Source organism: Mixophyes fleayi, chromosome 8, assembly GCF_038048845.1.
Source record: "Mixophyes fleayi isolate aMixFle1 chromosome 8, aMixFle1.hap1, whole genome shotgun sequence".
In the NCBI taxonomy this organism is placed as follows: Eukaryota; Metazoa; Chordata; class Amphibia; order Anura; family Limnodynastidae; genus Mixophyes; species Mixophyes fleayi.
In genome coordinates this window covers 87,845,775-87,872,039 of record NC_134409.1, presented here as the reverse complement: position 1 = coordinate 87,872,039, position 26,265 = coordinate 87,845,775, and the positions used below count along the sequence as shown (strand labels likewise).

Here is a 26,265-nt window from a genome sequence, read left to right as displayed (position 1 = left end):
TTCCGCGGCCACAGTCCCTGCCTCACTAGCGGTCGGAGGGAGTGAAGCTGTATCAGCCTCTCCTCCCTCGCCGCTTCATATGCCAGCAGGTCTCCGCTCGCCCCTATTGCAACGAGCAATGTTAAAAAAAGGGGACATAGCAGCGCTCACACTCGTTCTGAGGGGAGTTAGACCATTTGTTATGGTGCACGCTACTGGGCATATTTTAACTACATAGCGCGCGCCTTGCATATTGTGGTGGCCATTTTGCACTGGTCTAAATGGGGCCAGAATGCGGAGGCAAGCAGGGCGGACAGAAGCAACAGGAAGGGGGGGAGAGAAATGCAGTGAATTTCCTTCCTCCCAGGTTGTTCTTTTCGCACGTAGGACTCAGTCTGCTCGTGGAGTCATTGAAGTCAACAGTGTGTCAGCACTGCCCAGATACTCTGCTTTGCCTCTCCTCTGCTGACAGACTTTTGATGCCTGCTCTTTGTATAGGTTTGTATTCTATAGTCATTTGTGGAGGTTTATAATTGTTTTGTGAGTTATTTCATGTGTAAAAGTTCACAGACAGTACTTTACATGTTTTTGCACTAGGTGGAGTACTTATAGTTTGAGAGACTTTCTAGCATAAGAGACTCCTTTTTGTCTGCATTTCTTTTAATAATTATTTTAAGAAATAGGACAGTGGCTGAGAAGGGGAGAGCTAAAAGCAAAGGTCAGTCTGTGCCTTCTGTAATGTATTATACCTGTGCAAAATGTAACACAAACCTTTCTGTTGGACACACAGACCGAAACGCCCTTTGCGCAGCTTGTACTGCGGACGCTCAGGCGCGAAACAGCTCAGTCCAGGAGGTATCTTCAGCAGTGGTAGAACTGCCTTGGCTGCAGTCCTTCTCTTCGACTGTGGAAAAACTGACGACCGTTATGCTGCGGGTAACAGAGGTACGTCAAAATACTACCTCACTTACACTTGTAGGCAGTCAGTCTGACGAAAACGCTTCTACATCACAGGCGGAGTCAGCCCACAGGGAAGATAGATTATTATTTATTTCTCAGAGGGTTAAGAGACCCCGGGGTAAGAGAGCTATTACTGATACGGTTCTGGACCTAGATCAGGAGTCTGATCTCTTCTCAGCAGAGGAAGGCGAGGTAGATGTAGACCCGGAAGGGGAGGGCCGTTGTGACTCTGACTCGGTATCCACGAGTGTGGATAGTCTAATTTTAGGCATCAGGCATACCTTAGGGTATGCTGATCCTGAGCCCCCAGCACCCACGGGCATCTCACTTTTTAAAAGAGCTAAGGCTCAGTTAGCTACATTCCTTCATTCTCCAGAAATGTTGGAGATTATTTCGGAAGCTTGGCAGCCATAGGCCAAATAAACAATTTATGATGCCGGGAAAATTTAAGTCCCTTTATCCTCTGCCACCTGAAGACACAGTGAAATGGGAATCATTACTCAGGGTAGCCCGTCTAGCTTCATCTTCTGCTATTCTAGTTCAAGAACGGATAGCCCTTAAAGATTACACGGATAAAAAGTGTGATTTAGCACTTCGCTCAGCCTACACCGCTGTGGGAAGCTTGTTTAGACCAAATATGGCTGTGGCCTGGGCTATCAAGACCGTACAATTATGGATGGAAGCTTTGATTAAGGGTCTTAGAGATAACACTCCTCGTGAAGAGCTCTTAAATCTAGCAAAGCATGTACTAGAGACCTTTGAGTATGTGGCAAGTGCAACCATGGATGCTGTGTCAGTGAATGCCAAGGCCTCCGCTCTTATTATGGCGGCTCGTCATAACCTTTGGTCACGGACGTGGTCAGTTGATGCGGACTCTAAGAGAACATTGGAAAATTTACCCTTTGACGGCTTAACCCTATTCGGGGCGGAACTCGAAAGGGTTATTCTAGAGACTACGGGGGGTGGGGGGGAAAGCACTTCTCTCCCTACTGTTTCCAATAGGCCCCGTCAGGGTAGGTTTCGTTCCTTTCAGAGTTTTGCCTGAGGTGGAGCCGCCCTTAATAGAGGCCAGTACTCAGCGTCGAGGGGATCTGCTAACAGAAGCAGAGGAGGTAGAGGCGCGGCGAGGAGAGGTTCTTCTCGCCCAGCAGATAAGAGCTCCGCGTGACAGAGCTTCTCGGGGGGAGCACCAGGTAGGGGCACGTCTTCTTCAGTTCAGAGATCAATGGTGGAAGTCCACAACAGATCTCTGGATTCGACGGATTGTGTCCCGGGGCTATGTTATAGACCTAGCCCACTCCCCCCGTCACAGATTTTTCATCACCCCTCTCCCCTCTTGTCCCCTCAGGCGTATAGCGCTTCAGGAAGCTATTCAAAAACTTCTAGCAGCGCAGGTTATAGTTCATGTTCCTCCTCCAGAAAGGGGTCTAGGATTTTACTCGTACATTTTCCTGGTTCCAAAGCCAGATGCGTCTTTTCCGGCCCATTCTGAATCTTCGGTCGTTAAACAAACAACTGAAAATTCAGAAATTTCGCATGGAATCTCTACGCTCGGGGATAGAGAAAGGGGAGTTTCTGGCATCCATAGACATAAAGGATGCCTACCTGCATGTTCAGATTTGGGAAAGACACCAGAGTCTCCTTCGGTTTGCAGTAGGAGAGGCGCAGTTCCAGTTCAGGGCTCTCCCCTTCGGCCTGGCTACTGCTCCCAGAGTTTTTACCAAGATTATGGCCATCATGGCCGTTTTTTTGCGCCATAGGGGTATAACCATTATCCCCTATCTAGACGACCTTCTCTTGAAGGCCCCATCTGCAGTTCTTCTATCTCAGCATATACAGACAGTTATGCAGTTTCAGCTGGGTGTTGAATTTACATAAGTCCTCTCTTGTTCCAGCTCAGCAAATGCATTTCTTGGGTCTGCTCTTTAATACGCAGTCACAAAGGATTTATCTCCCAGGGAAAAAAGTCCTAGCTCTGCAGAAAAGGACCAGAGCCATTCTAGCGAAAAAGAGGGTCTCGGTCCTCAGTTGCATGAAACTTCTGGGGTCAATGGTCTCAGTATTTGAAGCAGTCCCTTTTGTACAGTTTCATTCCCGTCCACTTCAGGCAGAGATCTTACTCGAGTAGTCAGGGTCTCAGAAGAATTTAGACAGGCAAATTATTCGTCTGTCCACGCCCACAAGGATGTCCCTTGTCTGGTGGACATCCAAGACCAACTTGGAGAAAGGCCAATCATTACAGACTTGGTCTTGCACTCTAATCACAACAGACGCAAGCATGTTGGGGTGGGGGGGAGTGACAGGAACCCTGAGGCTTCAGGGTCTCTGGTCCCCTCAGGAAGCCTCTCTTCCTATAAATATTCTAGAGCTCAGAGCAGTGTACAATACTCTGATAGGAGCCCAGGAATTTCTAGGAGGAAAACCTCTTCAAATTCAGTCCGACAACATCACCACGGTTGCGTACATAAACCACCAGGGGGCACTCGCAGCGCGGCTGCAATGCGAGAGAAAAAACGCATATTATCTTGGGCAGAGCATCAGGTTCCCAAGATTTCAGCCATTCACATTCCGGGGGTAAAGAATTGGGAAGCAGACTTCCTCAGCAGACATACCCTTCATCCAGGGGAATGGGCTTTGAACAGTCAGATATTCTCCCTTCTGGTGGATCGCTGGGGCTGTCCGGACATAGACCTGATGGCGTCCAAACTGAACCATCAGGTTCCGCTCTACGGCGCAAGAGCTCGAGACCCAGGGGCGGAAATAGCAGATGCACTGTCGGCCCCATGGCCATATCGGATGGTGTACATTTTCCCTCCCATACCAATGATTGTGCGGGTCCTAAAGAAGTTGAAGAGGGAGCGAGTTCCTGCTATTCTAATAGCTCCATTTTGGCCACACAGAGCGTGGTTTTCGGATCTGCTATTGCTAGCAGGGGCTCCTGCATTCCGTCTTCTCATGCAGACAGATCTTCTGGTTCAGGGTCCATTCCTTTACCAAGGTTTAGATCAGCTGGCTTTGACGGCCTGGCTATTGAAACCCTAATACTTAAAGCCAAGGGTTTCTCTCAGGAAGTTATAGCTACCATGATTAGGGCCAGAAAGCCTTCTTCGTCTTCCATATATTACAGAGTGTGGAAGACATATATTTTGAGGTGTGAGTCTAAGAGATTCCACTCTTCAAAATTTAAGCTTTCTTGCTTACTGGACTTTCTACAGGATGGGGTTCAGAAGGGTCTTCGTCTGGGTTCCCTCAAAGGCCAGATATCCGCCCTTTCTGTCTACTTTCAGAAAAAGATTGCTGATTATTCAGACATCAAAACATTTTAGCAGGGGGTGTTACGTATACAACCTCCATTTTGCCATCCAGTGGAGTCCTGGGATCTCAATCTGGTTCTTCGTGCTCTTCTAGGCCTCAGTTTGAACCTTTGGAGTCTATTGTCTTAAGGTATCTTACGTGGAAGACGGTATTCCTGTTGGCTATAGCCTCAGCTCACAGAGTGTCTGAACTTGGGACTCTTCACTGTGACCCCCCTTTTCTTATTTTTCACACTGACAGGGCGGTCCTGCGCACCAAGCCGTCTTTTGTTCCTAAGGTGGTTTCCAGGTTCCACCTGAATCAGAAAATTGTTGTCCCTGCATTTCTAGTAAAGAAAGACTCCTTAGACGAGTCTATACAGTACTTGGATGTTGTACGAGCTCTGCCGTGCTATGTAGACCGTACGTCTCCGGTCAGAGACCAAGATCTATTTATTCTCTATGACGCCCATAAACGGGGGTGGCCTGCTTCAAAGCAGTCAATTGCCCGGTGGATCACATCCGCCGATTTGAGAAGCTTACATTGCAGCCTCTCTGACCATCCCGGAAAATTTAAAGGCACATTCTACTAGGGCAGTGGGTGCCCAGGCATGGGGCGTCGGCGGAGCAGTTGTGTAGAGCGGCGACTTTGTAAATTTTACAGATTTCAAGGCTTTGCATAGGCTGATGCAAGCTTTGGTCGCAGGATTATGCGTGCAGCTGGTCCAGAGCATTCCCGCCCATGAGGAAGCTCTGGTATATCCCCAATGTCTTCCAGTGTCCCCCAATGGCAGGGAAGAGAAAATAAGATTTTTACTCACCGTAAAATCCATTTCTCTGACTCCAATGGGGGACACTGCGCACCCTCCCTTGCTCTGTATATAGTTCTGTGTGTGAAAACTTGGGTTATGGTTCTTTTATAAGTTTAAGACCTTTCCAGGTTATGTTACCTCCTTTACGCTCACACTTGGTTAGTCAAAACTGAGGATCTCTCAGGAGAGGAGGGGCATAGCAGGGGAGGAGTCCAAAGATCTAGCAGTTAAAGTGACAAGACTCTTGAGCCCACTACTATACCCCAATGTCTCGCAGTGTCCCCCAATGGAGTCAGAGAAATGGATTTTACGGTGAGTAAAAATCTTATTATAGTGTTTCCAAAACTGATATACTCGTGAAGCATGCATGTGTGGATTCAAAGATGTTCGTCCAATCAGCTGATTGGATCAGATCCTCCAGGTCCCTTTCCCACTCTCTAGTAAAACTGGGCAAGGAGTGATACAAGTTTTCAATAAGGAGGGTATAAATAATAGAAGGTGAGGAGGGCAGTTGGAAGCCTGACACAACTATTCAAATGTCGTAAGCTCCCTGGAGACATCCTTGTGAAGGAAAAGAAGTCAGAAAATGTTTCATTTGGAGAAATCTCCATATTTCTGAGTTTGGTAGATTCCATTCAGATTGAATTACTGCAAAAGATGACACACCTGTAGAGTCAGTCAGCTGGCCGACAAGCGTGATCCTCACTTGGACCCAGGATTTAAATGGACGGAAACAGCGGATTAACAAAGATGGGAGACAAAGGAGATATAGGTGAGGATATAGGAGTAAATGATCGGAGTCTTGACCACCTTAAAATAGTGGGACCTATAATAGAATGTTTAATAGCAGGTAATTTACTAAACCACGGGGTGAAACGGGGTGGGGAGGGCAAGCTCGCAGCTTTTATATTAATCCACTGTTTCTCGCCATTAGAAGTCGTTCATTCCACTATCCTTCCAAGCAAAACCGTATTGTGGCAAGAGGGAAAGTGTGGGAGTTGCAGGCCTCCCAAATGTCTACGTCGATGCAGTACTTCATGTTTACAACAAGGTCTTCTCCCGGCCCATATGAAGTATCTCACCACTCGCTGAAGGTCAGAGAACCAATTTTCGGGTATATGTATTGGGAGAGTCTGTAAAAGATAGAGCACCCGCGGGAGGACATTCATCTTTATTATGTTAACCCGACCTATCCACGAATAGGTCTTGCCCCTCCACTCTCTCAGGTCTAATCGAAGCCGTGATAAAAGGACTAAAATTAAGGTCTAGGAGACGTGACAGGTTACTGGGAATCATCACACCTAAATACTTAATATGATGGGGGTGCCATTGGAATGGAAACACTTTTTGGATGATATTTCCACTTTATATGCTGTAACATATATAAACATATAAATTGTTTGCAATGTCAATCTGTTTTTCATAACTGATCAATGTCATAAACAACAACAACATTGAAATCTAAGGTAAACAAATGTAATTGAAAAAGTTAAACAAAAACATTTCCAGTGTAAATTTTTTTTACTGTTCAAAAGCTCTATTTAAGACAACAAAGCCAACTATAAAGATCTGTTTTCTGATATAAACCAGTAACTTACCATTCAAAACCCAATCACGTTCCTGTTGACTCTTGTCACCATGGATACACATGGCTGGCCAACTAAGAAAAGAATATTAAAAGAATATTAAATTAATTTCAGGATAGAAAAAGGTGCAAAAAAAATAAAGAGTGGAGTTTTCTGCTCACCCATCACGTCTCATTCTGCGAGTAAGTTCATCACAACGACGTTTGGTTTCCACAAAAATAATTGTTTTGTTTTCTTTTTCTGCCATAATTTCTTCCATTAGCTGGATAAGCCTGAGAGATAAGAAGAGGCAAACGTCACATTGAAAAAAAGCTGGCTAGATGGAACCCGAAGTAATAAAACATGAACAATATTTGTTTAAAGAAACACATTCTGCAATAAAATAATTGGTGCTCATCTACTACTTCAACAGTCACATTTACAGATATTTCCCATGGTGAAAAAAATAGTAATTCAGCAGCCTTCATCTACATCTTCATCTAAACAGACTGCTTCGCCACCATATATATATTACATACACTTGATATAAAAGTGAAAAGTAAAAACAAAGTAAAATTGAACCTACTTGTGGTCTTTCTCACTTTCTTGGCACACATCAACAATCTGTAGGATGTTGTGATTAGCAGAAAGCTCCAAATTCCCCACATTGATCTGAACATAGTCCCTCAAAAAGTCCTCGGCTAGTTGACGCACCTCTTTTGGCCATGTTGCACTCCACATTAAAGTTTGCCTGTCAGGCTAAAAAATAAAAAAAAAATAAAACATTCAATTTAACTGCAGCCCAAAATATGATAACATTTCAATGATAAAAGCACGTGACCATGAAGAATCCATTTGCTTTTTATTGAAATTTCAGGAGTTTTGCATAATGCACCTACACTAGTATATATTTATCGAAATAATCAGTGGGAAAAAGGCTTCAGTTACAATGAAAATAATGGTCTAACATTTGCTTGAAAATGGAGGTTAAAACAGGATTTTTATACTTCTATTAAATCCTTTCCGCTGAATCCAATGGGGGTCACTGGACTTAGGCACTTTAAAATATTCAATGTTTGTGTTCCTCTCTTCCATATTCCCCTCCTGCATGGAATTCGGCTACTTTTCTAATCAAGCCCCACAGGACAGAACCAGAAAGATACATCGCCACCCCATAAAAAGCATTTAACTTTGCATAAAATTTACACACAAGTAGTATAGTGTGAATGTGTGGGCACTTAGTGTCCCCTAAAGGATTCCTTAAAAAAAAAGGATTTCACGAAAGCATAAATATCCAATTTTCTCTTTCATCCACCTGGGGTATAATGAACCATGAGGACCTCCAAAAGCTGCTCATAGAAGTGTGCACCCACAGAATTGCAGTGCGGAGCACGTTCTCGGCAAAACTGGTGTCTTTTGAAGCAAAAACATGAAAAACTTAAAATTATGTAAATGTATGTGCCAAGGACGAGACTGCCCAACAGAGATACTCAGCAAAAGTCCACTGCTGCAACGCCCATGAGGTATTCACCGATCTGGTAGAATGTGCCTTCACATTGTAAGGAACAGGTTTGCACGTCCCATGCCAAACATGTCTAACACATCTATTTATCATATGTATCAACGCAACCCAATCTCTTTTGCAGACATCATAGAAGACGAGTGTTTCACAATGTCCTGATTTAAATTAAATTTAGACACCACCTTAGGTTGAAAAGATGATTTCATCCAAAAAAAGAGGATTTGTGTACTTACGTTAAATCCGTTTCTCTGATTCCGTCTGGGGGACACTGCTTACCATGGGTTGTGGAGGGGAGCTTGGGAGTTGGCACCTAACTAGTTAACTTTAGTACTGCCTACAGACCCCTCCCCTCTACAATCCCCCTGCCTCTTCCTCCTCAGTTATTTAAAAAGCCCCAAGGAGATAGGTCAATCAACCAAGAGCATATAAAGGAAAGGCAGAAGGGAAGGATCGCAGTGTCCCCCAGACGGAATCAGAGAAACGGATTTAACGTAAGTACATAAATCCTCTTTTCTCTTTCATCCAGTCTGGGGGACACTGCTTACCATGGGGACGTTCTAAAGCAGCTCCCTAAGGGTGGGACTACTCTGAAAGCCCCGCTCGTAAAGCCTTACGAACGAAATTTGCATCCGCAGAAGCAAATATATATAACTGGAAAACTGTGTAAAGATGTGGACAGAGGACCAGGTGGCTGTCCTGCAAAGCTAGTCTGCAGAAGCCCCATATCTCGCTGTCCAAGACGCCCCTACCGATCTGGTAGAATGGGCCGTAAGTCTCTCTGGCACCGGACGGATAGCCTTATGTAAGCTAGCCTAATGGTAGCCGTAATCCATTTTGCAATGGACTGTTTTGAGGCTGGCTAGCCTCTCTTATTAGCATCCTAAGAACAACAAGGAAACAGTACGCCTCATTAGAGAAGTTCCTTTGACATAAACGCGGAAAGCCCTAACCACATCTAACTTTTCCATAGACTCTGAATCCGAATGGGAAGTGGGAGAAAGACCAGAATTACAATCCTGTTTCAGATGGAAGCCGAAACTACTCTAGGAACGAAGGAAGGGAGGGTTCTTAACCGCTCTGTTCTTGAGGAAAACCAGATATGGGTTCCGGCAAGACAGAGCTCCTAATTCTGAAACCCTACGCGCAGATGCAATAGCCAAAAGAAGAGGACCTTCCAGGTCAACCACTTCAAATTTGCCACAAATAATAGCTCAAAGGGAGGCCCTTTAAGGATGTCCAGCACCAGGTGAGATCCCACGGTGCTGTAGGCGGAACATAGGGAGACTGAATATGCAAGACTCCCTGAAGGAAAGTCCTAATATCTGGCAAATCCGTTAATTTCAGGTGAAAAAAAGACTGAAAGTGCCGATACCTGGACTTCTAGGGAACCTAAATGAAGGCCTGCTTCCAGGCCATCTAGAAGAAAAGCCAATAAACGAGGAAGACGAAAGGAGGACGTGTGACATGTCCTATTATCGCTCCATCTGATATAGGCCTTCCAAATCCAGAGATAGGTGCGAGCTGAGACCGGCTTTCTGGCTCGCATCATAGTGTTCGCCAGGCTGGAGGAAAAAAAACCTCTAGCCCTCCAGAGGCTAGCTTAAACAGCCATGCCGTTAAACTGAGCTGAGGTAAATGCTGGTAACGGAAGGGGCCTAGCAGAAGAAGGTCGTCTCGAGACAGAAGACGTAAACCCTGTCCTTCCACCATAGAGATTATGTCCGCGTACCAGACTCGGCGCGGCCATGAGGGAGCTATTAGAATTACTGGCAGACCTCCCTGCCTTACTCGTCTGAGTACGCGAGGAAGCATGGGGATCGGAGGAAACAGGTATCCCAACCTGAACTCCCATGACATCGTCATGACGTCCACTGCCACCGCTAAGGGGTCACTTGCCCTTGCGCAGAACCTGTGAACCTTTCTGTTGTGTCTGGAGGCCCTGAGATCTATGTCCAGAAGACCCCATTCTGAACCAGGACTGGAAAATTTCCGGATGGAGTGACCACTCCCCCGGTTCTGGCCAAACCAAAATTTGAGCTGCAATGTTCCTCCCTGCCTGTTGACATATGCCACGGCCGTGGCATTGTCTGACTGAGCTCTGACAGTGTGGCCCTGGAGGAGGGACTGGGCCCCCCGGAGGGCCAGTAGAATTGCCTTCAACTCCAGCATGTTTATGGATAGGGCTGATTCCTGAACCGACCAAAGTCCCTGGAGCCTGAGGTGCAGGATTACCGCCCCCCCAACCTTTTAGGCTGGCGTCCGTCGTGGCTATGATCCAAGACCATGGAGCGAAACACCTGCCCACCTGCCCACTGTCTTGTGATCCCGAATCAGCCACCGCTGAAGTGAATCTCTCACCCTGGAGATAGAGAGATTTTCTGGAGATCCAAACGTAGGTTCATTTCGGCCACAGATCCCACTGAAAACATCGAGAATGGGCTCGACCGAAGGGGATGGTTTCGAAGGAGGCCACCATTTTCTTCAGCAGCCGCATTCACAAGTGCATTGAGGGGCTGAGAGAGGACAAGACCTGAGTAGTAATACTCTGAATATAATTGATCTTCTCGACAGGCAGGAACATCCTTTGCTGGCTGGTGTCCATAATGAGCCCTAGGAAAACCATGCGTTGACACGAAACCATCTGGGATTTCCTTAAGTTTATTAGCCACCCATGGCCCTCGAGAACCGCCAAGGTGAGGGATAAGTGATGACGTAAGCAATTGGAGGAGGATTTGATGAGCAGGTCGTCTGAATAGGGCACGACCTGAACTTCTTGAAGGGAAGACATGCTGCCATAACTGACATGATTTTCGTGAAAATCCCTCGGTGCCGTTGAGAGGCCGTAGGGAAGGGCCCGAAACTGATAGTGGAAGGATCCCACCGAGAATCTTAAAAGAGACTGATGTTGGATCCAAATGGGAATCTGGAGGTATGCATCTTTTATGTCTATGGACGCCATAAAGTGATTCTTTAGGGATTCCGTCCAAAATTAGTCCACCCGTAAGTGCACATTGAGGCCCTTTAAGTTTAGGATGGGACGAAAAAGAGCCGTCCAGCTTCTTGACCAGAAACAGGTTTGAATAAAAACCCCTGTCCCTTCTGGTAATCTAGGACCCTGCAGATAACTATTTGAGAAAGAAGAGAGGCGACACAAACCTGTATTGCCTGCCTTCTAGATGGATCTCAGGGGAGCGGGGTCATGAAGAAGCGATATGGAACCGGGCCCAGCAGGTCTATCCTGTAACCCTCAGATAGAATGCCTCGAATCCAAGAATCTTGGGAGGACGCTGCCCACTGTTCCTGAAACAAAGACAGACGTCCCCCCACTGGCGCCCCTTCCAGGAGAACAGAGTGGTCGTCTGGACACATGCTTTTCCTGGGTCTTGGAGGCCTGGCGTCTAGCTGCAAACGAGGATCTCCCCCTGGCAGAGGAGCCTCGAGAATTGTGCTGTCTGCCTCTAAAGGACTGTCCTCTAGGAAGGAGGTCCCCCGAAAAAGGCTGACGAAAGGAGCTGACCCGAGGGTTTCGGCTCCTGCTAGGGAATACCGGCAAGGAAGTACTTTTGCCCCCCTCCGTATCCAATTCCGGACCGAACAAACCTGCTGCAGAAAAAGGAATGGTTTACACTGACTTTTCTTTGATTCCGCATCTCCTTCCCAGTATTTCAGCCATAACCTTCTTGCTGAAATAAATGCAGCCTGAATAGAAGAGGATACAGCCGCTGTGCTCTGGGTCGTCTCATAAAGGGACCCCGATGCCTCCTTCAAATGCAAAGCCAGGGGAAGTAAATCAGAGTCATGCAAGGCCTCTGCCAGCTGGTCTGCCCATGCTTCCATGGCTCTAGCTACCCAAGCCGAAGTAAATGTGGGCCTAAAGGAAGAACCCGCAGCCGTAAATATAGATTTCAGCTGGGATTCCACTCTGCGGTCATTGACATCCTGCAGAGATGCAGAACCTGGAGCTGGGAGTAAAGTGTGCTTGTCCAATCGGGTTATGGAATATCCACTTTTGGAATACTCTCCCAGCGAACGACATCTTCCTCCTGCAATGGGTACAGGGAAGAAAACCTTTTGGGAACAGAGAACCTCTTATCAGGCTGTTTCCAGGCTCCTTCTGCAATATCCTTAAGTTCTACGGAAGGGGGAAAACGGATAGCCTTTCTTTTGGCCTTCTTAAAGAGACTTCTGTCTCTAGGAGTAGTATCCTCCGGTTCTGGGAGGTCCAACTCTTATCTCACTGCTAAAACCAAATCATTAATAAATTGGCTTTTAGAGCTTTCTTCCTGTCCCAAAGGTTGAACCTGGTCAGGATCAGAAATAATTTCCCCCTCTTCCTCTGAAAACTCCTCAGAGTCTGAAAGGACCACAAGGGTATTATCAGATGTAGGCCTCCTTCTTTTAGCAGGCGGAATGTTTGGGGATTGAAGTAACTGGTTTAGTTTTTTTATCCAAACCCTTTATAAATGCTGTAGACCATGCCGGTTCTGTGGGAACAGGGGCTAGGTCTGTATGAGAAGAGGAAGGTCCTGGTATAGACGTTCCAATAGAACCTGTGGTAACAGGGAGGCCCAACTGAGTACTAGAATTATTAGCCACCGAAGTAGCCACAGAAGACAGCAATTGATTAGATTGAAAAACCATCTGTGCTAAAGAGGAAACCGACTGTGTCAGGGAGGTCACCCAGGCCGGTTCCTCTGTCAGTAGGGCTGAAACATGCTGGGTTTGCGCAGGGGGAACCCCTGCCTCGCAGACAGAGAAGAGCGCCAACGGGTCCTTCTGCCCACAAGGTAATTTTACATTACATTTAGAACATGTAAAATATTTTGCAATAGGGCCCTTTCCCTTATCTGACATTTTTAATAAAGGAAGGCACACCAAATACACAGACTTAATTTGATAAATTTAGTTGAGTAGAGAGAGAGAGAGATAAATGTGTGGAGAGAAAAGTGTAACTACAAGTAATCAACTAATCTACATATAAAAGTTGTACTTGTAGTATTTTAAACACAAAATAATACCTAAGCAAGTAGGAGAACTATAACATAACCCCTACTGGCTCACTTGTATACAACAATACAGAATATGTGTTTAAATAAATCTGATACTTAGCCCATAGGCCCAACAGGGGAGAAGTCCAACAGCAGTATCCTGGTGCCTGCTCCCTCAGATCAGTTCTCTCTTCCCGGGCTTCTCCTTGGCCTCCTTCTGCCAGAAGACCGGGTTAGACCATCTCTCTCTCTGGAAGGAGGGGGAACTCTATTTCTTAGCTCCCCCCCTTCAGTAATGCTGCCTCTGAAGCGATTCTCCATAGAAAAAATAAGAGGCATTATATGGCAGAGTAGTGGAGACCTCCTATGCATGAGGGGGGATCCAGGTATAGCCCCCTTCTTCTTAGCCACCGAAGCGCTCCTGGTTCCAAATCCAAGATGGCCGCCGTGATCTGAAATGTCCGATAACCGGCGCTCTATGCCTGCAGTGGCAGCGCCGGTTATCGAGGAGGCTCCAGGAGTGACAGCGGTCCGTGAGACCGCTTGTCACTCCCCATTCAGGCACCCGTTTCTCCTGTCCCTGTCAGTGAGAGCCGCTGGCTCTCATCTGACAGGGGAGTGCCTGCGCTGCTCAGCTGTGAGTGTGTTCTCTATAGTAGAACACACTCCAGAGCTGCCATCTGAAATAAAAAATTCAAAAGAATAAAATAAAAGTTAAAAATTACACTAAGTACTAAAAACCGTGCCCAACTCCAAGGGCACCTAAAAAAACTGAGGAGGAAGAGGCGGGGGGATTGTAGAGGGGAGGGGTCTGTAGGCAGTACTAAAGTTAACTAGTTAGGTGCCAACTCCCAAGCTCCCCTCCACAACCCATGGTAAGCAGTGTCCCCCAGACTGGATGAAAGAGAAATGGTCCTTATCCTCATGAAAAATCAGGTAAGGAGACTTGTAAGACAAAGCCCCAACTCTGACACCATCTGGCACGTGAAAATTGTCAGGAACCCCTCCAGCCAGTACAACAACACCCGGAGTCTGCTCTGACAGTCTGGTGTTCACTGGAGCCCCTAGTGGTGGGGACAGACTTGCTGCAGACTACAGAGGGTCGTGTGATGTGTACCAGCTGTGGAGAACCCAGGAGCAGAGGGTTATGGCAGACAGCGAATCCAGAGAACAGGCCGAGGTCAGGGGTCACTTGCTAGATAGAATCGTCAGAAAACACGCCAGGGGTCGGGGTCACGAGCAAATCAGCAGAAACGATGGTACAAGCCAAAAGGTCAAGGACACAGGCAAAAAGACAAATCCAGAGTACAGGCAGGGGTCATACATGGCAAACAGAGGTCCAAAGGTTTAACACCAACAGTACAGCAGCAGGCAGCAACATAGAGGTCTGGAAGCTATAACCGGCAGGGAGGCTAAGCCCTCCCTACCTTAAATACAGAAATGGACCAATGAGAGCCTAGCTCTCTAATCACCCTCAGGCTGGCCCCATAATTAAATAAATTAGCCCGCAGGCTTACTTCAGGATTGTGCACGTGCCCGGCTGCCCCATAGTGCCGGGACGCGGCGCTGATCAGAAAAGGGCAACGGTCGGCTGGCCCCCGGAAGTGACGTCCCGGTCATAGCGACGGCCGGGACGCAGGTTGGAGAGTTTGCGGCGGCTGGGCACCGCCGCGGCTCGTAACATAAATAACCAGGGAAAAAAAATCTGATTTTCTTTTGTGAGAAACTTGACATTCACTGTATCAATTAGACAACATGGATGTTGTAATGCAATGAACCTGAAGCAAAGTCTGCCTTGATCAACAGTTTGGCCCGGTAAGGAATGACTATCACAATCAAAAGACCGGTCATGTTGATAATAACAATCTAGCTGAACACACGTAAAGCTAGACCAAAAGACAGAGGCCTAAGCTAGAAATAGTAGACCCAAAACACAAATCTGAGAAGACATTGGTGACTTTCCCAAATTGGAACATGCAAGTAAGCATCCTTGGATTTCATGGATACAATGAACTCATCCAGTTCCATGCTGTTGATAACGGATTTTAATGATACTACCATGAACCTCTCCACCCTAACATAGGTATTGAGTGCATTGACATTCAAAATGGCCCTTAAGGATCCATTTGGTTTTTGGACAAAAAACAGAATTGAGTAGAAACGCTTCTCCCTCTGTGCTACTGGCACTGGAATAATTACACCTGCAGGAAACAACATATGGATAGCTTCTCTCCAGCCCTGGCTCTTTAACTTAGGTGTCCTGAGGACTGGGTTTGAGAAACACTTACAGTGCATGTTTTGACAAGGGAAATAATTATACAGACCCGTGGATCTGTTACAGTCAGTAATGAATACACCGGTGCTAAAGCAAGGAGATATGGAAAATATGCACCGTCTGGGGTACTGAGGACTCAGGATTAAGAAACATAGCTTTCACTAGTGCACGGGCAGGTAATGAAAAAAATATCTAGGTGGTGCTCTGAGGAGATTGATACATTCCCGATAACGCCCCTAACCCAAGAACCTGAAATGGAATAGAACGATTGGTCCCGTTAGAGTAGCAGACAGACTTCCACCACAACAGAGTGGGCAGTTTTCCCGTCACACAGATGGTTTGTCTAATAATGCGCTTTATACCATTATCACGGTAATAATGCGCTTTATTACCATTATCACGGTAATAATGTGCAGGCCGCATTACTTTCACTCCTAGAATTCCCCCCCATAGTGGAAAACAAACTTGATTCACAAAGAACCAACGAACAAGCTCTTAGACAAACCATCTGTATGACGGGAAAACTGCCCACTCTGTTGTGGTGGAATTCCGTCTGCTACTCTAACGGGACCAATAATAATGTAATAATGTTATTATGGTAGTTTCAACGCCACGGGAATTCGGGAAGGGGGGGGGGATTGAATTCCCCCCTATGTTTCCTTTAACAAGGAGCAGTGAATTGCCTTCTCAACAGCTGTTCCTTTCCTTTAACAAAAGCGCAAACGGACCAAAAACACCCAGCTTTTGGTAGATTTGATAAGGATCCAGCTCCAGAATGAATATGACATCACCCGAAAAAAAGGCAATGACTTGCATCTGCATCCCAAGCCTTGAGCCACAGGGTTTGGTGGGCCAAGACAATAGGAACTGGAATTTTTGCCCCAATAAGACCAACATCCCCTCAGATATTCAGATGCTTTTCAGATGTTGTCAATCAGTCACTAATTTAGACCTATGCATCCCTGACTGGAAGCATTCCAACAGTTGCTCCGACCACTATTTCTGCATCCTTGTTGACTAAAGCCAAACTCAAATGGGTCTCAAAGAAGCACAAGACGCTACATAGAAACTTTTAGACCATTCTAAAATCTATTTACTATTGCTAACCTTAAAGCCTGCGATATTCAGGATCAAAATAGTGGTGGCCTTAGACTGCCATGCTATAGGGGCGCCCACCGTAGGTAGAGTTCCCCATTCAGGACTAATCCCAGCCTCACAAAGTAAATGTTTCAACTGCAAAGAAATTAAACATTGTATTGTCAGCGCCTGCTACACCTCCCACACTAAATCATCCAGCACATGCCGTCTAACAGAGTCCTTGTCAAAGCACGAGGAATTCTCAATGCATAAAGAGAAACAACTAGTTTAATCTGCTTCTCCTGATGAAGTCTGGCGCTCCAATTTCTATTTCAAGTCACTAGACACAAATTAAGATTTACAGATTACATTAATGGCACTAACTAGATTTTCCATTGTATTTGTCTTTTGTAAAGATTATTGGATTAAAGTATAAAAAATACTCTTGTTATATTATTCTCCCTAGCATCTATGTTGGTGCTAATACTCAGCTTGCAGGGTTAAGTATTCAACAGGTTCTATTTTGCAAACAAATCCCCTATGCTATTCATAATCATGTATAACCCCTATGCTATGTAGTGCTCTATTAGATAGTGAATCTTGGTCTTACCTTTACCGTACTTAGTGTTTACTTTCACTTCATTAACCCTATCAAAAGATTGGGGTAGGAGAAGAAAAATAAGATTTTTACTCACCGTAAAATCCATTTCTCTGACTCCACTGGGGGACACTGCGATACATTGGGGTATAGTAGGTGGACTGGGAGTTTAGGCATTTATAAACTTGTTTGTTCTTCCCACTCCTCCCCTCCTATGCCCCTTCTCTCCCGCTCAGACCTCAGTTTTGTATAACCAAGCCAGGAAGAAAGGAGAAGCAATACAGAAAATAGCACTAAGAGCAGCACTACTTTCAGAGCAAGGGAGGGTGCGCAGTGTCCCTCAATGGAGTCAGAGAAATGGATTTTACGGTGAGTAAAAATCTTATTTTCTCTTTCCTACTATTGGGGGACACTGCGATACATTGGGGACATACCCAAGCTGCCTCTAAGGGAGGGATTGCTCTGGAACGGTTGCACACAAAAACCTGCGGGAAAAGCTTGCATCAGCGGATGTCAAGCCATGCAACCAAGAAAGTCTGGAAAAGATGGAGGAGTTGCCCTCCTGTACAACTGCTTTACCGAAGCACCCTGACCTGTCGTCCAAGAAACACCAACCATCTTGGTGAGGTAGTTGTAAAGTCAGCAGAACCGGATAACGGAGTGCGAACATCCGGCAGAATGGTGGAAGGGATGTAGTAGGCCTGAGACAGTCTGGAAACTGACCAGGGCTGCTAATGAGCATCCGAAAGGACGAAGAGAACCTAGTCTCCCTGCTAGAGACTCTGTCGTTAATTTTTAACAGAAGAGCACAAACCACATCCAGCCGATGAAAAGCGTATAATGCAGATTCTATTGTCTGAACCAATATCGTTTGGAGCAACGCACTTCTCGCCTGTACTGGAAAAGTAGAATGTAGTCGTGCAAAGCACGCTACCGGCACTGGACCCCTGCGAACAGGGAGCGATATCCAAGAGACCACCCCTACCCTGGGAAAAGCATATTTTCATCGAGTCAGCAAGTAAAAAGTGGCCCAACCAAGTGTTCTGATCACCCGGACTAGATTTCAAGGCTTAACTTTCACCGGCAGAGACCCCTTGAAGAAAGGCTTGAAGATACCAAGATTCTGTAAACCGGTGCTGAAATATATGTAGAGCACTGGGAGCAGCACCTTGTGGGAAGGTAGGCGGATATCAGAGCTAGGTTGCAAAAGAAAGCAACCTAGAGAGTCAGCCCTCAGAAGTGTGAAAACTCCAGGACTCACACCAACGCTTTACTGTTTCCAGACCTAGGAAAACTGCCCTTCCAGCTCTATCCACGGTACTAAGCAGCTCCCTGCGAAGAACCTCTGGCCCTTACGGTTAGAGTCTTCCAACGCCACATGTTAGCTGATACAAAGAGTGACAGAAGGAGGCCCTCGACCGTTCAGTTCTGGCCACAGAGGTAGGCGGAAGGGAGGTGTCGCCACCAGCTGCCAATGTCTGAGAACCATACCCTGGGAGGTAAATGAAGGGCCCCAGTATAGCTGGAAGCCGCACTGTGTTAGACAGTCCTTAGCTCCCGTGGATACCTGGACAGTGGGAGCGACAGGTACACCAGACTGAAGCTTTAAGAAGCATCCTAGCATCGGAGAATTCCACTTAAGGGTATCTAGATTAAGAGTAGTAACGGGGTGACCTGATAAATTAGTCTGAACGCCCTGGGGGCTAAATCTGAAGTGCCCCCAATACACCCCCAGTTGGGCAACGGACGTTTCCGCAGAGAGACCATTTCTCTTGGTTAATTGCCTGCCTACTGAGGCTCTCGATCTTCCACTTTTTCATGTGGGGATAATGGACACAAGTGTGGGAACCTGACACGTTGCTCAGGCTATAACCTGGCCGTCTGTTCCACTGCTCTCGAGCCACGAGTTCCCCCGTGATACTCCAGAAATGCAACAGCCGTGGCATATCTAGACTTATTGCTTAGGGGTTTCCTGATTAGGACCTGATGGGCCTGGCGTCACCTTCTGTGAACCCTGAGCACCTGATTGAAATAACAGTCTACTTGGTAGGACCCAAAAGACCCTGGAACTCTAAGGATTCTATTAATATGCCTCTAGGTAACAGACTAGAGCCTGTCTGAACAGGGTTCAGGACCTGAAAAATGATTGACCTCACTCGTGACTGTGTGGCTAACCACTGTGAGAGACTTCGACACGTAGGTTCGGACAGAGTGACGATCTGCGAGTCCAATAACCGGTGAACCAGGTTCTTTCTGGGGAATCTCCCTCTAGGAATGTTGCGAGAGGAGTTTGCATCCATTTGTACTCTGAACGTTGGCACCCTGTATACCAGAAGCTTAATGCCACTGAGAAGAGAGAACCCGTCTCCGCGTCAGGGGTATCATATTCCTGCGCTGAAGTGGGGGGCCCGTTCCTGCGGTAGGGAGACCCTGTGGGACCCAGTCTAGAAGCTGAGGTCTAATACACGTATCTGCTTTGGCAATAGGGTGGGGAAGTATGTAGTCTCTGCACCCGGACATGTGCTTCCCGGAACCAGATGGAGATCTGTGTGAGAGAGAGATGACGAAGCCTTTGGAAAGTGTTTTTCCAGACAGGGTACTATAGTGACTCACCGGGTGCAGCGTAGCCCTGCCCTGACTGCCCTAACTTCGGAACCTCATGAAGAGCAATGTGCGGAATGAAAAAGGCATGATCTTGAGCCGGAACTGATATTACTGTCCTGCCAAAGCGAAAGAGACACAGGTGCCTCCTTCTCAACTGGTACATGTAAGAATACCTACATGATGTATACTGAGGCCAGGAACTCTTTTGTTCACTGCCTACAATGACTGTGCGCAGTGATAACCTCCGAAACAAGAGAATGCGGACTGTCTGTTGAAGTACTGCCAGCTTAAAAGGATCCGTTTGTAGACCAGGAAGAGGTTTGAATAGACTACACCAAACTTCGGGAATACCACCAGGTATAAAGTCCCCTTTCCTAACTACACCTGTGCAGGTACTATATGCTCCTATGGGAGCCAAGAAGTGACTACATTATGGGATCCTTCTGATCCCGGGAAAGGAGATGACCCTGTAGGGTGTAAAACATGCTGGCAGCTGTCAGTTAAATTGAGTTAATGTTACACTTTCAGAAACATAAAAACCTACCATGGGCGTCTGCCCTGCGTAGGGATAGTGGAATAAGTGAATACACGAGTCACAAGGGTTGTTAATCCCACGGGTTTCGTTCTATCTATTTTCCAGGTAAGGCAAATTATAAGAAGAAATTGTGCCATGTGTAGTAATTGTTTAATTGGCTCTTAGCCCAATGGTCAGACACCATGCCCAGCCTTTGAGCCGCTGCGGATGGGACAGCAAAGTCAAGTCCTGCAAAGGTTAAAGTGTTTGATGCTTAAGTTGAGAATATACATCCTCAGAATGGATGATTGATTTTCAGAGTTAATGTTTCTCGTCTGTAAATTCAGATCTAACTAGCCAACGTCTGTTGAGGAATGGACCATATCCTGATTCTGACTGAAGAACCCTGGAGATCAAAATAATGCTTACCCCTGTTAGATGGTGAGCAAAAGTGTCCCAGTCTGGGTGGAATCAGATCAGGACCCTAACATAGCTCTTCTGTCTGGGAAGAAGTGCTTGCGACAGATATGATCTGTGTGAACTGAGTGTGCGTAGAAGCGTGAGATAAGGGGTGGTCCACGTACCTTTTCAGACCCTAACATCACCTTAAGGCGTTCGACCATTGATGCTGTTCGTGATTTTTGCCTGGACTGGCTTATCCAGAGTTGGCGACCCAAAAGTGGGAGTACCTTTTTCACACTGGCCTTGGTATCGCAAGCTTCCCAGAGAGCATCCGGGCTAAGCTGTTGAAAATATAACAATATATTTGGCACAGATATCACGCAGTTTAGCCGTACCAGTGAGTCCGTCTGAAACATAAGACAATGGTAGGTAAAGAGTCATAGAATAAAACTGAATCTCGTCATTCTGGTAAATATATATAATGCAGTACAGACGAACCAGAGTGTGGCTTACTGCTGAAGGTGCCCCTTTTAGCCATAATACTCTGGTAAGGCAGGAGTTACAGAATAAATCTGTTATTTATCCTCTGGGCACATATATTATATAATCCTTCACAGACTTTAGCATTATATGCTGCACAGTGGGCATCCGGGCTAAGCTGTTGAAAAGGCAATATAAAGATATATTTGGCACAGACATAATGCAGCTTAGACGTACCAGCGAGTGCGTATGAGCCATAAGACAATGGTAGGCAAAGTGACACAAAATAAAGGTGAACCTCGTCATTGATATACATAAATAATGTCACTACAGACGGTGACCTACTTCTGGAGGTGCCATTCCAGACATAATACAATGGTATGATATGAGCTACCGAATACATCTGTATGTTATTATACACACCTTGTAATATGAACATACCAGCTGGTTTGCTATCATGGATAACAGTAGGGCATAAATAGTTGTCCCTTTTTTTTTTTTTATAAGTAAATACGTGTATATGATATATATACCTATATTATATGCATATAAACAGCCCATATTAAGATCATCTTGGCTAAGCTGTTCTCAAGGTAATCTAGAATTATAGGCACCTGTATATTATAGTACAGACATACCAGAGTATGTCTACTATTTTTGGAGGCTCTTTATGCAGACATATTATGCAATATAAAGGCACAAAGCAGAGCCGTAACGACGGCGGTGCGGGCGGTGCTACCGCCCCGGGCGCAAGCCCAAGTGGGCGCAGCCGCCCGATACCCAAGCAGCAATCGATTCCTCAATACTTGGAATAGCTTGGCGCTTCTGCCCGCAGTGGAACGCACCGAAAGCAGGAAGTTCGGCATTCAAATGCCGGACTTCCTGTCACAGGAAGTCCGGCATTTAAATGCCGAACTTCCTGCTTGTTCCACTGAGGGCAGAAGCGCCAAGCTATTCCAGGTATTGAGGAATCGATTGTCAGTAACATCTGTTAATATAACGACTTGTGCCCAGATAAACACGTAGCACCCCCCCTGTGTGATGTCCCCCCCCCCCCCCCTCTGGAGAATGTAATATGTATCACAGTTGTATTTAGCCCTCCTTTGTATCTCTCCTACCCCAGAGGTAGAGATAGAGGAGCCTCATTGGCTGAGACATAATGACCCGCTTTAAATTATTTAATTAATCCCTTTAAATACATTATAGTAGAATTAAATTACTGACGATTGGCAAATTTTTTATATGACACCTACAGGATTATTTCAGTATCTTTTTGATGGCAATTGGTCTCAGTTTATAGATTCACTTTTGATTTGACCAAAATATATAGAGCCCAGATAAGCAGAAATGTGCCGTAAAACATCACAACTGCTGTGGAGCAAGTCACGTAGCTTAGGTTGGTTGGTTAAAATAGCAGCAATAACTGCAATATGCCCTGATAGTCATGTGTGTGACCAGGGCCACCTTAACTACTTTATGGGCCCCCGGGCAATGCAGTGTACCGGGCCCCTAAAAATATATAAATAAATATATATAAATATATATATATATAAATAGTGTGTGTGTGTAAAAAAAATATATATGTATGTAAAAAAAAAAACGTGATTATATATATATAATCACTTTTTTTTACATATATATATATATATATATATATATATATATATATATATATATATATATATATATATAGGGGCCCCCTTAACTTACCTTAAGTCCGATCCTCTTCTTTTTTCCGCGCCGCTGAGTCTCTTCTGCCCTCTTCCGTGCTGTGGTTGCAGTGAATGCTGGGCGTGGTAAGTATTTTAAAAGTAAAAAAAATGTATTTTTTTTTTTTTTAGGATTCGGGCGGGCCCCCCTTGCCTGCAGGGCCCCCGGGCACCTGCCCATCGTGTCCAATGGAAGAGACGGCCCTGTGTGTGACCCCAAAATGAGCTTGATTTCCTCCATAATCACATAAAAGTCAATCTGCTAGTACCACATGGAGAGGTTTTAGGCTGCCTGAATGTCTAACTTACTAAACTAAAGCTAATATTTGATTTGATGCCAAAAGCACTAAAGAGAGGTGAATGTTGTGAATTCCCCAAAAGTTGACTATCCTTTAAAATTTGCTGCACTAACTTACCTAGGTTCAAAGTACTATCCCTAATTTACAGAGACAATTCCAGATCTTGAAAAGTTTGTCCATTAAGCAGCAAACATTGGCCAAATTTACAGTACAATTGCTGTTATTCTGCAATGCTAACCACTGTGCCGCCCAGTAATGATAGTCTCTCTCTCTCTGTAAAGTGCTAGCCACACCCACACATTAGGTTGGCCACACCCACTTGTCAAATGCCACTCCCACTTAGATGGGGGGCGCCGGTGCCCTGTCTCGCCCAGGGCACCAAAATGTCTAGTTACGGCACTGGCACAAAGTCACAATACCCAGCACTTTATATCTATTAGATGTTCTCTGTAGCATAGGAAATAACCAAGCTTATATACTAGGTAATTCCTACGTATAAGGCACCAAGTCCCCAGACTCTGAAGCAGTTCTCGTATATGAGCAGATAGCGACTGAACTGTGTAACCTTATTTCAAGACCTAAACAGGTAAAACAATACAGAGGTACCTGTAGATCAGGGGCAGGGCGATTGCAGCTTGCAGCGCGATGTACTGTTTGCACAGTATCCAGGGATGGCCGCCGTCCGCTCCAGGACGCTGAAAGGGGGAAGTTCCACGCTCCATCCGTCCTCCAAGATGGCCGCCTCCATACCCCGCCGAACCGCACATACAAAGTATGGCTGTCGGCTCTTAGAATGCACCCTCCGCTATTGTTGTGGTGCCCAGGCTGCGGGGAGCATTTGCGAGCAAATCGCCTCCTATGGAGTGCGATTGCTTCGCTGTCCCCTCCGCTCGTTGTCTAGGGGAAGGAGGGGAGGGACTTGCCGGCATGTCCGTTGGGCCGTGGAGGAGAGGCTATTGTAGCTTCACTCCCGCTCCATAGTAAAGATTTAGCCCTCGGCCGTCTATATGGCCGTCCTGCAGTGCTGGCTGTCACATAAAAGCTGCCTGTATGGCAGACCTACATTGTATGGGGCCCACTGCTCGTTTCTAGGGGAGGGCTGCCGGCAAAGGTGCTAGCAAGTGAGCCAGGCTGCTGCTTACCTAGCGCAGGGACCAGGGTGAAGGAAGCCGACAGGCTATTCACCCCTCTGGGACTTAGGTTCGTTCCCTGTGCAGCACCTGAAAGGAAATAAAATAAAAACATGTAAAAACCTAAAACTAGACTAAGTATAGGCAGGAGCTTATATCAACGTGACCTAACTCCTAGGCACTTAAAAAAAACTGAGGTCTGAGCGGGAGAGGAGGGGCATAGTAGGGGAGGAGTGGGAAGAACAAACAAGTTTATAAGTGCCTAAACTCCCAGTCCACCTACTATACCCCAATGTATCGCAGTGTCCCCCAATGGTAGGAAACAGAAAAAAAAAAAGAAAAAGAAAAAAAATAATACACGAGACATTGTCCACAAACACTAGTTTCTCTACATATCATGAATGCTATACAGAAGACATATTTTTTGTCATTATTTTAAAAAATATGAGCAAATGCTAGATTAGAACTAAACAGCTAAGAACAAAAAACAAACAAACCTTGAACACAGACTAAAATGTGCACTTTGCATTCAGGGGAGTATCTGTCAGATATGGGAATATATTTATTGTTTCACTCTGCAAAAAGCAAATACAAAACATGGTAGTATTAAAATATATATCAGTACCCTGATTTGGTCAACAATCTTGCGGATCTGTGGCTCAAAACCCATATCAAGCATTCTGTCGGCTTCATCCAGCACTAGATAGGTACAGCGCCGCAAGTTAGTTTTCCCGGCCTCAAGAAAGTCAATAAGCCTGCCTGGAGTGGCAATGCAAATCTCCACACCTGGATAAGATAACAAAAATAAGATTTTTACTCACCGTAAAATCCATTTCTCTGACTCCATTGGGGGGCACTGCGAGACATTGGGGTGTAGTAGTGAGCTCAGGAGTCTTGTCACTTTAACTTGTTAAGTCTGTGCATTCCTCCCCTACTTAACCCCTTCTCTCAGAGAGATCCTCAGTTTTGAATAACCAAGAGTGAACGTAAAGGAGGTAATAAAACCTGGACAGGTCTTAAATTATAAAGAACCATAACCAAAGTTTTCACACACAGAACTATACACAGAGCAAGGGAGGGTGCGCAGTGCCCCCCAATGGAGTCAGAGAAATGGATTTTACGGTGAGTAAAAATCTTATTTTCTCTTTCCTACCATTGGGGGGCACTGCGAGACATTGGGGATATACCAAAGCTTCCTCAAGGGTGGGAATGCTCTGGACCAGCTGCACGCATAACCCTGCAACCAAAGCTTTTTTATCAGCCGACGCAAAGCCTTGAAGTCTGAAAAATTTGGAGAAAGTGTGGATGGAAGACCAAGTCGCCGCCCTGCACAACTTCTCCGCAGACGCCCCGTGCCTGGCCACCCAGGAGGCACCTACTGACCTAGTAGAATGCGCCTTCAAATTTCCTGGAACGGACAGAGAAGCTGCAACGTAAGCTTCTTGAATTGTGGACGTGATCCACCTGGCAATTGACTGCTTTGAAGCAGGCCAACCTCTCTTATTGGCGTCATATAAAACAAAAAGATCTCTGGTCTTTTTGACCTGAGATGTACGGTCTACATAAGCCTGTAGAGCTCGTACCACATCCAAGTACTGCATAGACCCTTCTGAAGAATCTTTCTTTGACTTGAACACAGGTACAACAATTTCCTGATTAAGGTGAAACCTGGAAACCACCTTAGGAACGAAAGATGGTTTAGTACGAAGGACCGCCCTATCAGCATGGAAAATAAGAAAAGGAGGGTCACAGCGAAGAGCTGCAAGTTTAGACACTCTGCGAGCAGAAGCTATCGCCAACAAAAATACTGTCTTCCACGTAAGATACCTCAAGTCTATTGACCCTACGGGTTCAAATGGAGGCATAGAAAGAGCGCGAAGAACCAAATTGAGGTCCCAGGGCTCGACAGGATGGCAAAATGGAGGTTGCATATGTAACACTCCTTGCAGGAAAATCTTAATGTCAGAATAATCTGCAATCTTTTTCTGAAAGAAAACAGAAAGCTTAAATCTAGAGGAATTGAATCTTTTAGACTCACACCACAAAATATATGTCTTC

At 45.8% G+C, this 26,265-nt stretch overlaps 1 protein-coding gene across 3 annotated transcripts in view; it reads right to left on the bottom strand.

Moving 5' to 3' along the window:
- DDX17 (DEAD-box helicase 17) overlaps positions 1-26,265 on the bottom strand; it is a 60,921-nt gene that overhangs the window by 17,881 nt on the left and 16,775 nt on the right. For all 3 annotated transcript variants that reach the window (XR_012678541.1, XM_075182832.1, XM_075182831.1), the window contains exons 7-10: positions 24,833-24,993; positions 7,196-7,368; positions 6,792-6,902; positions 6,643-6,704 (exon numbers count right to left, since the gene is read on the bottom strand). Coding sequence is in view for 2 of the 3 variants with exons in the window: in XM_075182832.1 (XP_075038933.1) it covers positions 6,643-6,704; positions 6,792-6,902; positions 7,196-7,368; positions 24,833-24,993 (507 nt within the window). In the remaining variant the exon portion in view is untranslated. The remainder of the gene's footprint in view (positions 1-6,642; positions 6,705-6,791; positions 6,903-7,195; positions 7,369-24,832; positions 24,994-26,265) is intronic.